A 17,941-nucleotide genomic window follows, 5' to 3' on the forward strand; every position below is an offset into this window, starting at 1 on the left:
TACATCAATTATTTTAAGCCTAGAATCAAGCCATCCAGGATCTTGGTGAATCATGACCATTTATTCTGTGAAGAAAGAAAAATGAAAAGTGCTAAACAAAGGATATTTATTTAAATGTAGCCTAGTAATAAATTATTATACTTTTTATATTTTTTGATTTAGATTTTTCATGATTCACCAGGATCCTGGATGGCTTAAGGGTGGGCACTGCTCCGTGGGTCCCCCTGGAAGTGCGCCCAGGGGATAAATATTCTTGTAAATCTCTATGGGAATGGCAGATTTGCCCTATTCAATAGGGCATAGCAGTGGGCGTGATTTAACGGACCCACTGAAATTTGGATACTATTTCTCAAAGTAGGGTCTAGTGACCCCACTTTGAGAGGGGAGTTCCAGAGGTTGCCCAGCTACATTATTGATAGTTAGGAACCAAATGGACCCTTATACAGGTCTGTAACTATAATTATGTTCCCATTTGTACACTCTCTTATGAGGGTCTGTGGTCTATTGCATACCAAACTGGGGGTCCTTGAAATGTAAAGGTTTGAGAACCACTGCTGTGTATTTTATGAGTCTGAAGAGCCTTAGATAGTCAGAGTGGTTGAAAAGACTGTCAAAATCATTCAGTGAAGGAAGTACACACACACACACACACACACACACACACACACCATACAACACAACACACACACACACCATACAACACAATTTAACCAAGTTAAATCAACACCCGGTTGTCCTCTGTCGACTTTGTTATTGCTCCGTGTCTGCTCCCACGTCCCACTCCGCTCTCCTATCGGGCCGCCGGTGCCTGTCTTCCGGGCTCCGCGTGTGGTGCCTCCTGTTCCGACTCTTCTTCATTTCCTGGATGTGTTTCCATTTGCCTGGCGCCATGCCCTTCCCCCGCGCCCGCGGGGGTCTCTTCTCCAGCCACAGCGAGTCGCAGTACTCCTCCAGAGAGCCAATGGGAGAGCTCATCACCCTCAGGTAGTCCTTGTAGCGCTGGCGAGACTCCGCCCCGTGGCGTGGTGGTGATGGCGGCGCCGGAGGCTCCGCGTGCACGGGGACCTCGCTGGGCTTGGGCCGCCCGTCCAGCCGGCCGTGCGTGACGAGCCGCAGCGTGACGCGCAGCAGCGTGTGCGTGAAGTGCGTGTGCTCCTGAGCCACGCACAGGTACGTGCCGACGTCGGAGGAGTGGAGGGAGCGCAAGAGGAGGCCTCGGTCCGTGTGAACCACACGCTCGTCGAGTCCCACCTGCAGACAACAATACAAGCAAGCAAACTGTTCAATTCTATTCAAATCAATTAAAGCTAATTAATTACTCTACATTCTAATGAATAAATGGTAAATGGTGCATTTATATACGGTAGCGCCTTTATCCAAGGCGCTTTACATAGATTGTGCATCAATTCACTGATTCACACATACATTCATACACCGATGGCGGCGGAAACCATGCAAGGCACCAACCAGCACATCAGGAGAAATGAAGGGTTCAGACCATAGACTGTAAAAAATATGGACAAAGCGTTCGCCGGGTCTAACATGGACGTAAAATGAAGCCTGTTATTCCTGCACTGTAAGTCGCCATCTTTCTAGATCCGTTTGGTACCAGCTGGCCATTGGCTGGCTCCGTTTTGGACCAGCTGGCCATTGGCTGCCCAGACAACGAGGCGGGACTTCCCCCCTTCTTCTCCGTTGGTTTTTATTTTGACTCGAGTGGGAGGGGAATCCCGATCATAGACTGTAATGGTAGCCACGCCCCTCAGAACATACGCGATGTTTTTTTTTCTTTATGGTCATTTTTTTAATTAATGGGACCATAATTTTCCAAAAAGAATATCATGACTCATTAGAAATGAGACTTTAAAATAGTGACTGGAAGAAGAAAGTATTCATGACCATGTTTATTAAGGTAATACAGTCTAGGTGAAGTTGGGCCAAAATACATGGGCCTCTATGGAGCTATGGGGCTTTTTGGGTCCAGTCCAGCGCCACAACAGGCCATTATATGAACTACCGATTTCAAAATCTTCACGAAATATCTGGCTGACTGCCCCCCTGGTTCAGACACTTCGACACTAAGGGGAGCCCGGGTTCGAACAGGCAACCTTGCGGTTACCATCCAGCCACTCTACCCCTGAGTCACCACTGCCCCCACCGAATAAAGCTGTATTATCCACTAAAACTATTTTCACCAAACTGTATGTTTCCCAAACAGTGGGTCGGGACCCATTTGTGGGTCGCGGACACATTTTTATGAGTCCCTTCCCTAATGATGACACCACACACAGCATTTTGTCATTGTAACATCCGGTTACGGATATCTGGCTCTTCAAAATAAGGGTTGCACGCGATAAAACCTTGGCAATGTGCGATTAATTAATCCTGGCGGTCAAATGGTAGGGACATTTACAGGCATTACATTTGTCAGTATCTGTTTCAAAAGCAAATCAGACAATATAACCAACTGGGCTGTGGGTAGAATTGTACTGTAGTTCTGACTTTGCTTTGAAATATAAATAATAATCCTGATCTGAACACAAAAATACAGGTGAAATGTTACTATTCTGACCAATCCGTCAATCGTCTCAATAGGCTATCACCAAACACCTGTCCGTTACCTAGTGTCCTGTTCACACACATAAATTGTCATGGTTGATTTGCAGCCAAGGAGTGTTAACCATGGTAATGACCCTTGAAACAGGATGCACAGAGTGGTGGGTGTCAAGGGACTGAGATCATTCAATGTTGTGTTGAGATATTTAGCTGTGATGCCTGTAAACATGTACCAATTTTTTACTCTGGGAGGTGCACGAAAGGAACCAGTGTTTGGTTAAATTTGTACATGTTCAGACTTTCGGGATTTTACTGTATGCTTGTGGGCGTGCATACGCTTGTGTGTGTTTTTGCTGCGTGCGTGTGTGTGTGTGTGTGTGTGTGTGTTTGTGTGCTCGTGTGTGTGTGCGTGCGTGTGTGTGCGTGTGTGTGTGTGTGTGCGTGCATTGGTATATTTGTACTTGAGGTTTAGGGTGAGTAGAGTACTATAATGTTTATGCTCCTCTTGTTTCATGCACACCAGTCCAGTGTCGGACCCTGAAAAAACACAGCTGCATGCATTCACAACAACAGGACACAGTGTGTGTGCATGTATGTGCGCGTGTGTGCGTGTGTGTGTGTGTGTGTGTGTGTGTGTGTGCGTGTGTGTGTGTGTGTGTGTGTGTGCATGCGTGTTTCCATCTGTGCATGTATGCATTATGCTTCAAAGCATACCTCCAGGTCTCGTGTACCTCCACCCCCTGGCCAGAGGTGAAACTGATAATGGAGATAGTTTAGGAGGCTCCGGGAAGGAAACGAGCTACAGTATCTGGGCTGTGCATTAAAAGCCATTAAGACCTGAGGCCGATTCTACAACATTTTATGTCTTCTGAAATCCTAACAGTTTTCTGGCGGTGCTCAAACATGTTCATGTCCACGACCACCAAACCTATATGTATTTGGCTGCCGACCCCCATCTTCAGGGACCCCCAGAAGCTAAGATTTGAGTTAAAAAATGTTGCTTTAAAAACCGTGTATATTCAAAGATTTGCAAAAATGTTCAATATATTTTTTAAATAGTAGATCTACAAGCTCATATCACGGCTCAAGTGACGCGCTATGAGCTTGTATATCTGCTACAGTGTGCTGCGTATCTCTCCCCTTCTCTCTCCCTCATTCCTGTCCATCTTCACAAATCAACTATCAATAAAGGCAGAAAAGCCAAAAACTAATTATTAAAATCTAAAATGACACAGATGCTTATTGTGTTTTTTAATGGGTTAAGCCCATACCGTGCGTGTGTACATCTGTGTGACGCACGCGGGTGAGTGAACACATGCGTGCATTGTGCTTCGGAATGTATGTGTGCGTCGTGTGCATGAGTTTGTGCATGAGCAGTCAGTGGGTGTTGATGCATAATAGTCTTGACAGTGTGTGTGTGTGTGTGTGTGTGTGTGCATGCTTGTGCATGGACATGTGTGCAGAACCTGGGGATGTTTTTTTCAGCTCTGACACTGATGATGTGTTTGGTGGCCAAAGGCAGAGCACTATACGGCACAGACTCTGCGTTGAACTCTGACCCTGGCCCACATCAGGATCAATATGATGTCTCCTTCACTGACTCTCTCTCTCTCATCCCTCTCATCCGTGGACTCCGTGGGTTCATTCCAGTAAAAGGCACAAAAGTCGTGCTTACGCAACGCCTTTGTTGGGAACAAGGGCATCTTTCAATATAATATCAGTGGTGTTTGTATGTTTGTTTGCATGCCTTGCAAACCCCTCTCCCGCTGCAGTCCAAAAATCATGACATCTGTGACTAAATTGCACTGCCAAACACTTAAACTCACCCAGATGGTGCGTGTGTGTGTGTGTCCGCGTGCATGATGTGTTTGTGTGTGTGTGTGTGTGTGTGTGTGTTTGCTTGCATGCTTGTGTGTATAAGCGAACACAAAACTCATGCACAGAAGGCTGTAACAGATTCTCCGCTGTTCATGTATGCATGTGGAGGAGTACACATGCATCCGTGGCCAGACGCACAATGAAAGGCAGATTTTAATAGTATTTTTTTAACACATCAAGGCTCTGTATAAAACAGAGAAGGTTGAGCGTTTCTCATGCTTTCAGGAAGACCATTTGATCCCTCGTTAAGCTTGAGAGCAGAATTCTAGGCGGAAGGAAACGCAGATTTTGTCACCGGGTCAAGCGAGAGCTGAAACCCTGCCCGCTTTCCAGAACGCAACATGTATGTTCTGAGTACGAACCCAAGAAATCCCTCTATTTAGCACGCATGCTGCAGGATGCAGAGCCTGTGTCTGTTGGCTGCCGATCAAGGACCAAGTTCTAATGTATATGTTCATCACATAGCTTGACATATTGGTTCGCTACATGTTTAAGCATTTATTCATATTTACATGTCAATTTCAGCCCTTACATTTATTTCAGACATGCTTTAGTATGTGAAGAGTCTGTCTGTGCCATTCATTTTGTATTAAAAAACAAATACATTTTATTCTGATTTGTTTTCTGATTCTGTAATAAATATTGTGATATGGCATACGCATTCCTGCCAACCCTCCTGCATTTAGCAGGAGACTCCTTTTTTGACCATTTCTCCTACCCTGTGACCCTCAGCACAGGAGCCCCTCAAGGCTGCGTTCTGAGCCCTCTTCTCTACTCCCTGTACAGTGTGTACACCCATGACTGCGTGGCTCTGTTCAGCTCCAACAAAGTGATCAAGTTTGCAGACAACACCACAGTCATAGGCCTGATCACAGACGATGATGAATCAGCCTACAGGAGAGAAGTGGAGAACCTGGCACAATGGTGCCAGGAGAACAACCTGCATGGCTCTCAACGTTGACAAAACAAAAGGGCTGATCTTGGACTACAGGAGACCTCCCAGAGACCACTCTCCCATCCAGATTGGGGGTGCTGCAGTGGAAAGGGTCAGAGAGTTCAAATTCCTGGGGGCGCACATCACTGAGGATCTCACCTGGGCAGTACAGACAGAGCGGGTGGTGAAGAAAGCACAACAACGCCTCTACTTCCTGAGGAGACTTAAGAAAGCTGGCATGGGCCCTATAGTCCTAAAAGCTTTCTACATAACAGAGGCACCACAGAGAGCATCCTGACTGGCTGCTTCACTGCCTGGTATGGCAGCTGCACCGACCTCAACCGCAAAGCAATGCAGAGGGTTGTGCGACAGCATCAACGGATGTGAACTCCCCCCCCATCGAAGCCCTGTATGACGAACGTTGTGTCAGCAAAGCTTGTGGAATTATGAAGGACCCGAGACACCCCAACCGCAGGCTGTTTGAGATGCTGCCGCATGGAAAACGTTTTTTGCAGTCTCTCAAAGCCAATGGAAAAATACTTCTTACCCCGAACAATCAGTTACATGAACAAACTGATAAGAACCAAAGCAGACCCGGGCAAAGGAAAACGCTAGCCTCCCACCCAGTGTTGGGAAAGTTATTTTTTTTAATGAACTAGTTCAGTTCACAGTTCAGAAATTTAAAAAGGAACTAATTCAGTTCATAGTTCATAATTCAACATTTTGAACAAAAGTTCATGGTTCCAAAAAATGAACAATTTTAGTTATTTTTTGCCACAGCCTATAGCCATTTGCGCACCAGCTGAGACAGGGATTTAGAGAATGCTAACAGGCACTCAAATGAGATGTTAACGTCCTGTAGGTAGACTTAGAAATAAAACTAGTGTTGACTAATCAATACAAGTGGCTCTTATTTTGATGAGGCAGTTTCTGCACAGGAAGTCCGTTTGACTTGTAAACAAGCTACGATGGATGAGCTGTCAAAGTACTAGTCGCTAAACCACGTTAGCGACCATGTTTACAATATGAAAACTGTCACTTAGACAATGTAGGTTACACACGCTGGAATTAAACATGGAACCTGCAGGCAGCAATAGGTGAGTAATTCATTGTATATGTGTTGGACGTTTGTGGTTGTGCTAATGATAATGATTTGGCGTGCCCCAAAATGGGTTAAACCACCAATAGTGCTTGCCACAATATTGATCTTGATATATTTGGTCAAAAACTATTATCTTTGTTCATAGTACCGCCAATTAATTAAAACATTGTGATCGGGACATCCCTATTCCCTAGTATCTTTATTGTATCCATATCATGATAGACTGCCATGGATTATTGTCTGTGATTTTGGATAATGTAGGTATATACTGTATACGGATCGGGAAAAATCAGTATGGGCAGATACTCAAAATCAAATGATGGGAATCGGATCGGGAGCAAAAGCGTGGTCCCTATAGTCAACACCATTATGCAAAAAAAGAAAAGAAAATAAAACAAGTGAGAGAGGGAGTAAAAGAGCTCCCCCAGCTCATATCTTTAATCACTGCCTTTTACAAGGGGATATGAGGGGGAGATGTGTGTGCGTGAGCAACACAGGAGGATTGCATCGGAGGGGACTGCAGGTGCTATGCACAGCTGGGCGGCCGACTGCTGCTATTCATGCCAGAAACGAAGAGAGAGAGAGAGAGAGCTAGAGAGAGAGAGAGAGAGAGAGAGAGAGAGCTGCAGGGATGTCCGGGGAAACAAAAGAGGGCACAACGTGAATATAAATAATTCAACTGAGGAAACAAAGTGTCAGTAAAGGAGGACGCAGGAAGCGAGGATACGTGAAGGGATAGATATGGTGTGGCTGACGAGTCGACGGGGAATTTGGGGGAAACAAATCCGTCTTTTGGCAAATGAGGTGAACCGAGACGAGGACGCGAAGTGACGGAGGGAGATGTTTCGTGTGACATTAAGCAGACACCTCTGACATCACCTGATCTCCTCACACACACACACACACACACACACACACACACACACACACACACACACACACACACACACACACACACACACACACACACACACACACACACACACACACACCACGGTCTCAGCTGTGAGGTCGGCCAGACCACCCTGCAGAACCCCACCCCATCCCAACCGTCTACCAAATAGCGCTATTTGCACTTTTCTCACACATTTTGTTTCGGGGTGTAATGCTGCGTTCACACGGGCAGATGCAAAAGATACAAAGATGCAAAGCTACACAGTGTATTTGTAGCTGTTGTAGCTTTTGCAGCGGCTACAAACGTCGGATGCATCTTTGCATCTTCATGTCGCTGCATGGCTTCCATTGACAATGAATGGTAGACTGTAGCTTTGCATTTGCCTGTGTGAACGCAAAATAAGTGTCTCTTAACCCTATAACCTGGCCTAAAGCCTGATGTGACATCAGATCTCTAACGCATACAAAACCCAGGCGAGCTGAAAAGTTTATGCTAGACCAGCTATAGCTATCTCTTCTAGACTTCCTGTTCATTAACCTTTTCTTTCAACCTGCTGTCTATATTTTGGGCATTGTCATTATGAGCAAACATTTTCCAAAGTTTAACAACAAACAAAAAAAGTGTGTGGCATCATCTTGTAAGTATAACACACGTCTTAAGTGGTGAGTGGTGAAGGGAACAATTAAATGGTCACTTAGATTCTATTGCTATATGCTATTGCCGAGTTGTGGTTCAAATCACTGGCACTGGTCACATATTACTATGATGAAGTACGTTGACCACACAATCAACTCCATTGAATTCCGTATTGATTTGTGGAATAATGCATGTCCTGCGGTATGAGAGTTCATAATCCTGAGGGAGGAAGAAGTTCCTCCATTGGATCCATCATCACTTCGTCTCCAGTACAATGGCTCACATATTACTGCACACTGAGGCACGCAAACACAGAAAACACCCCCACTGTGATTCGCTATAGCTCCAAAACACATGGCTCTCCCCGGGGAGCCCGCTGTTGTGATTTCCGCTGCAGAGAGTCATTAATATACACACACGCACGCACGCACGCACGCACGCACACACGCACGCACGCACGCACGCACGCACGCACGCACGCACAGACATGCCTGAAGTCCTGGACCAAAATACACTTACAGGCCTGCATCTACATACACACGCACACCCTTTTAAAAACAATCGCGCTCCATGTATACGAACTAATGTGCACAGATATTATACATATGTATTATATGATCTATATACTCACACAGGTACACAGGCACACACGCACACGCACAGAGAAACAGCGCTTTCCGCTGTGTGGGGGCTCATAAAGGAACACATGGGTCTTTTAGTGGCTCTTGCACCTGTCAGTGTGTTTACACAGGGGTGGGGGTGGGGGGGGGGTAAATGTGTATACGTGGTGGGAGCGAGTGAGGGATCAGCACGTCGGTAGGAGAGGTGGATGCTATGTGTTAGTGTGTTTGAAGAAGGTGTATGTGTGTGTGTGTGTGTGTGTGTGTGTGTGTGTGTGTGTGTGGGGGGGGGGGGGGGGGGTCTGAGGGGCTGACTAGGTGAGTGTCCTCTGTGTCGCTCTGCTGCAAACGGGACCCGTTGCTGATGAGCCCCTCTCCACACCTTCAATGCAGACACGTTACCGCCTCCGTTCCCTCCCACTCTTCCTTTCTTTGTCTTTCTCCCTCTTTCCTCCACACACATTCAAACAAAGACATAAAAAAACAAACACTACATTTCCCATTCTAAACCGTCACTGCTCAGTCGTTAGTTTTCCCTTGGCCCCCCACAACAATCCTCTATACCATCTTTCACTGCGACAGAAGCCGTCCCTCCCCAGTGCACCCCCAAACAAACACCCCATCCCACTCCCCCCCCTCGCAGTGTGCGCCTGCTCAGTCACTCCTCGCCTCAACGAAGACACAGAGGAGTTGTAGAGGGAGCTTTTTTAGAGAGCCCCCCGACCACTCATAAACATCAGCATAATGGCTTCGGGGCGAAGGAACCTCGCCGCGTCGCTCCTCCGTTTCCGATGACCCCGCGTTCCACAGCAAAAAAAGCCTGTGGGTGTTCTCTATTGACGTCTACTTAACAGCAAGGCATGCATCCCCGCCGCGCTGCTCAGGCCTCGTCTCTGTCCGTCCCAAAGACAACTTTGACCGTGATTTGTGTCACAGCAGCACTGTGGCTGACTGGTTTAAGACTCGGGCCGAGTGAGGTCGATGTAAATCAAACGAGGGCGGCGTGAGGAGTCCCTCGCTTTGTTGCTTTGAAGTGCAGTACGTAAGGACGGAATTATGCAATGAGAGCGTCCGTTTTGTTTTTGGGCCCTAAAGCATAAACACCACTTTTTGACCTGCATTAAGAGGTCTCGTGTCTCGCCCTGCACTGTCGTGCGTGCATAGGGCAAACGAAAACAGCACCTACCTTCACACACCAGATGCGTGTGTGTGTGTGTGTGTGTGTGTGTGTGTGTGTGTGTGTGTGTGTGTGTGTGTGTGTGTGTGTGTGTGTGTGTGTGTGTGTGTGTGTGTGTGTGTGTGTGTGTGTGTGTGTGTGTGTGTGTGTGTGTGTGTGTTGTGCGTGCGTGCACGTGTGAGCACGTGTGAGCACGTGAGCATGTGAGCGCTCTCTGACCTCTTCCCTGACTTCGGAGCCAGGTCTCTGGATGTACCAGCGGATCTGGGCCTGCTGACTTTTGGGAATGCACTCCAGGAAGGTGGCATTGCTCTGGACTCCGAAGAGAAGCTTCTCCTCCACCCGTCCTCGGCCAGAACCTGGAGGGAGATCAGACGTATATGTACTGTTTATGCATCGTTTACTGCAGTTGGTTCCCAAATCTGTTTAGCCTGCTGTGACCCAAAAGACCCAAAATATTAGACAGTCCTCTGGGACCCAAATGAGTGAAAATAGCCGATCTTCGCGTCGCGTTGTGATCTTGCAGATCGGCTATTTTCACTATTTCTTAAACATTTGTTTTCTAATTTATGGAATTTCTTCGGTTTTTATTTCATTTATTCAAGAAATTACTTATATATAAGGCAACTTATTAAAATCATTTAATTTCATGAAAACAAAAAAAAGCTAAAGTTTTCATGAATTAATACCAAATTAATGATTATACTATTTATATAAATCGTATAAAGACTAAAAAATTTGTCCGTGACACACTACTGTAAACCACTGTTTGGGAAACAGTGGTTTACTACATGCGGTAGTTCAGTATGTATCAGACATACCGCCACCGGTACAGCAGTAGTGTTTCTTTGAGTAGGTGATGTTGTTGTATAGTTAGCTATTATACCATAGCACATTCAGAAAAAAGGATCAGCGATATTTGGCACAATACATGAAGGAAACATTTATTTGATTAATTTCAGCTGTACAAATCTGCAGATAAGCTACAGCTTGACAGGCTCAATTGGAGGACAAACGACAGCCAAGGTTTTAAGGACAAAAGATCTCTTTATTTTCCGCGTGACCGCAAACCGCTTGCAAGGCCTTTGTTGTAACGTCGCGGTAGATAGCGTGGTAGATCGGAAACGAATAACACAGCGGAAACAAATAGCACAAGAGCCAAATACTACAGGTCACTGATTTACCTGCTCTGTGTCCATTTAATTTGGCCGGTGTGGCTGCTTAAAGGAGAATTCCGGACTAGCCGTTTTCTTACCGTAATCTAATATAATTATTATAATAGTATACTAATGGATATACAGTATCTTATTATATTCATTAACCAGTGGTAGAGGCAAAAAATATTTAAAATAAATCCTTCTTTAGCGCGCTGTATAGCTCTGAGCAGGGAGGAGGGGTTTATCGACCGCTCGCCTTTTTACGGAAGCTCATTTGGGACAAAACACTGTGTGGACACATCACCATTACGAAAGACAGGTGAAAAAAATAATGAAATAAAATCAAAAATGTTGTGCGATCAAAATAAGCGACTTTCCCGATAAACCTGCCAATGCACGGTCAGAGCTAAGAAAACCTTTTATTTATTTTTTAAACAAAACAAAACTGCCTCATAAAATTTGGTATACTTGTGACTTTATACTTGCATGAGAAGGGGAGACGTGGTTTGTGAGTTTGTGCTGTTTTTTCTGTTTCTGACAATGCACTGACATTCTACTAAATTGCCAGTGGCAGAACACGTGAAGTTCTCAAACGGCACATGTTGTACACACTGACACTACACAGTGTCTTAAAGGTCAGGACTAAGATACTGGAAAACAACAGCTTCTTTCCAAGAACTGTGATGGATTGATGGACTCATACCTTCATTCTCCCCCAAATACACATACATGTAGGCTACACACACACGCGTGTGCAACTGTGCACTGTGCAACTTCACGCACACGCACGCACGCACGCATGCACGCACACACACACACACACACACACACACACACACACACACACACACACACACACACACACACACACACACACACACTTACACACACACACACACACACTTACACACACACACACACTTACTGCGAGTAGGGCAACACGCCGAGGGGGCAACAAAATGTGCCATAATAAAATGATTTTTTTTAATAACGCAAACAGCGAAAGTAGCTGATACGCAGCACTCTCGTCGGGGGGGGGGGGGGGGGGGGAGCAGCACAAACCAAATGGTCAGCGACATCCCTGCACACAAACACACACACAGCCTCTGTTCTCTTTGTTTGTGATGCCAGATGTGCAATACAATATGAGCTATTGGGCAAGTGCAATATCTTATCTAGTGGATGGATTCTCGTGATTCTCAAGATTTATTATCATGCATTATGGATGTTTTTATTCGACAACTTACTATGATGAATTGACTATGACGGCCTAACGGCGGGGCTCCACCGGGCGCGTCAGCGTCACCGTCAGGGAATGTTCCCTTTTTAATCAATGAAGGGTGGCTCCACTGCCCGCGTTGCGTTGCGTTACTGCATTAAAATTGTCCCGGTTCGTTTTCTGACGCACGCGACAAAGACGCAACGCGCCCAGTGGAGCCCCGCCGTTACAGTTTATGGCATAGTGCTGCTGTATCTGTATGTCTTTCTTGATGCTGCTATATTTGTTTCTAAGTGGATGCACTAAGCAAAAGTTCGGTGCAGTGACAATAAACAACTATAAATGCACTCTGTTGAGCTGCCAACTTGCGCATTTCACACAAGTAGGCCATGTATGGCCTACTTGCGGTCTTGCGCGCAAGCAGAACGCGCCATGAGATGCGTTCACCACTGGCATCACCTCAGGCAAAAAAACATACCCAGCCGATCGCTGTTCTTGGTCCCTGATTGGCCGACTGAATACACCGACATACATACCCAGCCGATCGCAGTACTTGCACACTCTGCTTGCGCAAGTAATAAACATCACATTTTATCTAAATATACGGAAGTAAAAATGGAATCAAGATCTACGTACTGTCCTCTGTGTCCCAGCACTGAACGGCAGGGTCTCCATTCTTGATGTCCTGTCTCCTGGCCCTCCTGGAGAACACACGCACACACACACGCACGCACACACACACACACACACACACACACACACACACACACACACACACACACACACACACACACACACACACACACACACACACACACACACACACACACACACACACACACACACACACACACACACACATTAGTTGAGTGAGGCTACAAGTTCACATTCTGTCTGTGGGATTTGTTATGCACGTGTGACTGCATGAGGACAACATGGCCTGTGGGGGTAGCAGGGTTCCGTGGTCGTTAACATTTAAGGAGCCATTCCCAGACTGATAACCCATCGAGTGTACTATGTCTTGTTCGCCCTCTTCGAGAATGGATAAAGATTCTGATAAACAAATTGTTTAAAACAAGTTCCACATGTTTCCCTGCCTGAAAATAAGCTTTGATGGAAGCGTCGTGCAAAATGACCCACAAAAATGCACCTAAATTGAAATGGTTTCAGATAGTTTTTTATACTGTGTGACAAACTGTATATTGTGGCCATTTAGACTAGAAAACAAGAGAACAAATTGTGAAACTGAAGCATATTTTCTCTGAATTCAATAAAACCGTGTACAGTGAGTGTATAATCGTGTACAGTGAGTGCCAAACACTAAATCAGCCATTACAGTTCATTACAGTGAACAGTCTCTCGAAGTAGGGCACTTCTATCGTTATATCTTTATTTTATTTCTCCTTTTATATAAAAATCGTATAAGAAATCATATATAAAATGTTACACTTGTAAAATAACCCATTTAGACCTGAGGCCGATTCTAAAAATGTCAAATGATTATAAAAAATAAAATAAAAATATTGAATTGAAGGGTAAAACCCCAACAGGGGTTCCCATCCTAAATGGGATAATGTATGTCACTACATTCAAGCGTCTTTCTAGTTTTAATGTCTATGATGAGATATGTGTTAAACTGAGAGCTCCAATCTATGCACGCTACATTCCAGATATCACCTCATCACTGGCTCTCCCGGCCTTCACATCTTCATAACAGCTGCTCTTAATAACGGCCAATTTAAACAAAGACTATAAGCTCTTGGTTCATTTAATAGGAACAAGACTCACTGATTCTGACGTTCAATTACCAGCGCTTCGGAGTGTTGCTGCAATTTAAGTAAAACTGAATGGAACACAGTTAGTGGCAGACTATACCTGCTCCTACTATATACAAGTCCCCTTTCAGAACAACGAGCGGCCCGGAAGATAATTTCCCATTCATTTTCACCATAGCCGATGCAAAAAGTGTTTATTTAATGTCCTTTAAAGCCTCGGACAAAGATAACTCGGCTCCTGACAAATCATGACAATAAACAAAACAAATTGGGCCGAAGAAAAAATTAGAAAGAAGAAAAACGTAAAGGTCTTTAAATAAATAGTTTCTGAAACATCTATGGGAAAAATGAATGGGAAATTATCTTCCGGTTATGCTCTGACTAGACCTCAGCTAAAATTATTTTAATATCAGAACTCAAGAATTGGAAATGTATTCCTACATTCTAGTGACTATTGTCACTAGACCGTTAGCTCTTGCATGGGTTCGAACAACTTAACATTCAAAGTCTCCTTTTCCCCTGCAAACGACGTCAGACCCTGCAATATCGGCTGAAATGCACGCAATCAGTGTCAACACAAGTGGTTTCAGACTCTTCTATGGTTTTGTTCACTTGGTCTCCTCCGCTGAGTTTTCATGTCAGCACCTCCTCCCTGTGTGTCAGCCCTGTTGGACCGGCAGGTCATCTCTTAGCCCACGCTCAATGACACATGTGAAGATCAGCTTTCAAAAGAAAGAGCCCACTGCGCTAAAAGCATCGCTTCCACCGTCCACACATCGAATAACAGCATCCCCACTGACCCCAAATGCCGTGGTGTGACCCCCCCACCCCCTCACAACAGCAGGGCACAGCTTGCTATCTGTAACCGATAGATCCACAATAGAAAAGTGTGCGCACGAGCAAAAGGCATACATGTATGCACGTGCGTTCACATTTTTTGCCCCTCAAGGACTGCACTCCTGAGCTGTTGGAATGGCAGTAGCATTAATCATGTGAGGAACGGCATTTCCAATCAATGCCTCAGTCCTGAGACGGACTAACGCCCTGTGGCATGGAAACAAAAAAACGCTGAAGAGGTGAAAAGGACTGGAATAGAAAACATATTCAGTAAGAACCCTGAACTCCTCCTGACAGAGCAACAATAAAGGACTAGAAGGCCTTACGCACACGCACGCACGCACTCACGCACACGCACGCACTCACGCACACACGCACGCACGCACGCACGCACGCACGCACGCACGCACGCACGCACGCACACACACACACACAGCCACACAGCCACACAGCCACACACGCAAGACTCAGGAGAACTTAGCCAAGACCGGCTTTGTTTGAATTGTTTTTTTCCCTTTCCTTTGACACCAACACTCTTCAGGTTCACTACTGTAAATCATTTGGACACCTCAATATATCAACATACCTCTGTGACAGTGAGAAATGAACGGGAAATGTTTGTTTTGCAGTATAGAAAGTGAAGGAATGAGGAAGCAATTACAAAAGATAAATACGCATGTGTGAGTGTGTGTATGTGCAGAAATAGAGTAGATAGAACAAACAGACAGACAGACAGACAGACAGACAGACAGACAGACAGACAGACAGACAGACAGACAGACAGACAGACAGACAGACAGACAGACAGACAGACAGACAGACAGACAGACAGACAGACAGACAGACAGACAGACAGTACGGGTGAACCGATGTGGAAATTCTTGGCCGATACTGATGTTAAAAAAAAACAATCTAGCCGATAGTCACCGATGCCGATGTTTGTATACCGTATTTTTCCAAATGGTAGCCCGGGCTGTTAATATGCAAAATCGATTTGGACCCCGTCGTTTATAAGGAACTAGGCTGCTATTTGCAGTAGGCCGTTATTTGGTTAAAGTTCCTGTCGAGCATTTTAGTGCAAACTTAAAAGGTATGATAAACATACAGTACATAGCAGGCAAAGTCTTTTGTTTTTTTTATTTAATATTGAGAATAGGGGAGCTTATAGGCAGTTACTGCTGCTTAATTGATTTGACCCAGATTCGTGCAAACAGACTGGTAGCACAGCTGTGTAAAATTCTAATATTATATAGATTTTAAAAGGCGGTCATATACTCTGAATATATTCTTTCAAATGAGGTTTGCCCTTATAGATCAAAAATACATGTGCTCAGTTTTTTAATTAATACATTTGCAACTATTTGAATAAAGGTTGTACACATCAGTGAAATTAACCGCTGGGAAAATCCCTAATTGAGAGAGTGCAGGCCTAACATGCCACCACAGCTCATGAAATATAGGCTGCATGGCTAACAGGGCTTAGTGCTTACCCTACCATCTCTCTCCTTTCTCTGACTCTATGACTTATACACCCATAACAAATTGAAAATATAAGTATAGACCATTTGGAATTAAAACGATCGGTTGAGGATTGGCTGAGTATAGCACAAGTTAGATATTTTTGCGCGAAGGGCCATTGCGCTGAGGACTGTGGTGGCGGTGGTGTTTTACCTATACTTGTGAGGACCTCTGCTTGGATTCATGGTGAGTGTGCACCGAAAATACTCAAAATAGTAAGCTCCCAACGCACTGCATGTGGAAGCAGCAACACTATAGATACACAGGATGACAATAAACATTTCACAGAATATATACCACTTTGAATTAAAACAATCGGTTGTGCATAGGCTGAGTATGGCACGAATGATTATTTTGGGGAGGTGGACTTGTGGAGTGCTGTTGTGAGGTGGTGAGGCCACGGTAAGAGGCGCGCAGAAAATAGGAGAGCTGCAAACTCAACACTGTATACGGTAATATAAATGAGGCTGACTAAGTTTGCAAATAAAGGCCCATGCGTGCTTTTTCGGAGGATTAGCCTACTTGTTATTATATTTGTTATTTGGCCCAAAAAGATTTTTATATAATTCGTTAATCACACAATCAAAGACCGAATTGTTTGCAGCTGGCGTTAATTACCTCGTGCTGCGCAAGGGTATTAACTATAGCGCCCACACCATAACTAACTTGTAGATTATAGTTTGGTAAACTGAAAAGAAAAAAAAGGTTTGTTGTCCTGTCCTGTCTTGAGTGGTGTGCCCCGCTGCCTGTGTGTGAGTGGAGGGGGGGGGGGGGGGGGGGGGGGTGCGGGGAGGAGGAATCACTGCACTCAGACTCAGTGGCAGTACAATTAGCAACACGTAGCCGCTCTACGTATACATATACAGACAGACAGACAGACAGACAGACAGACAGACAGACAGACAGACAGCGGTGTACCTCTTGGATGCAGGGACGTAGCGTGAGCATGTGTGTCCATCCCAGGCGCAGTACGGGTCACGTGCCAAGCAGCACTCAGCGCAGGCCTGGCCATAAAGCTGGCATCTGCTCACAGACACCTGGGCGAGCCCTTCACTGGAGCCCACGTACAGCTGTTGCTGTGGAGATAAAAGATATAAGATATAAAAAGTATAGAAAAAAAAAGGTAATGAAAACAAAGGTGCACCACCGGAATAGGACGGCTGAAGGAGAGTCATGAACGGGCAGGCAACATCCGGTCTCTACACCGGGAATTGGGCGGTACACCCAGAGGCAAATTTTGAATATTTTCATTTTTTCTATTGTTCATTTTTGGCCAATGGCTTCCGAGCTTGGCCTTTTTGTGACCTCAGTCATACTGTAAGCAGTGGAGTTTCATAGTTAATGCGTAGGTACAGCCACGGGCTATAATGTGCTCTGTTGTCATGGTTACGGTCTCCACAGGCTATAGGATCTGTAGCCGGTGAGTGCACCTATACCTTTGGGGCTACAGTATACACACAGACCAGAGTGGCGCCATTGAGAGGGCAGAACAACAATAACTCGAGCGCTAGTCATGCATGAGGTGGAGTTCGACAAACTGGAGTTTGAAAATCATTGAAAAAAGAGAGCGGCGCAAATATCTGCAATTTTAGGTAGGGCCTATGTGTGCAACATGACAACTGTTTTAAAGTATTGTA

At 45.2% G+C, this 17,941-nt stretch overlaps 1 protein-coding gene across 1 annotated transcript in view; it reads right to left on the bottom strand.

Annotated features, from left to right (window-relative positions):
* Positions 1–674: 674 nt before the first annotated feature.
* Positions 675–17,941, bottom strand: part of sema3d (sema domain, immunoglobulin domain (Ig), short basic domain, secreted, (semaphorin) 3D) — a 58,489-nt gene continuing 41,222 nt past the window's right edge. The window contains exons 15-18 of the mRNA XM_083763187.1: positions 17,223–17,380; positions 12,811–12,875; positions 10,018–10,157; positions 675–1,251 (exon numbers count right to left, since the gene is read on the bottom strand). Of these exons, the coding sequence (XP_083619313.1) occupies positions 751–1,251; positions 10,018–10,157; positions 12,811–12,875; positions 17,223–17,380 (864 nt within the window). The 3' untranslated portion in view covers positions 675–750. The remainder of the gene's footprint in view (positions 1,252–10,017; positions 10,158–12,810; positions 12,876–17,222; positions 17,381–17,941) is intronic.

Source organism: Protomyctophum parallelum (genome assembly GCF_964188405.1).
Source record: "Protomyctophum parallelum genome assembly, chromosome: 4".
Taxonomy (NCBI): domain Eukaryota; kingdom Metazoa; phylum Chordata; class Actinopteri; order Myctophiformes; family Myctophidae; genus Protomyctophum; species Protomyctophum parallelum.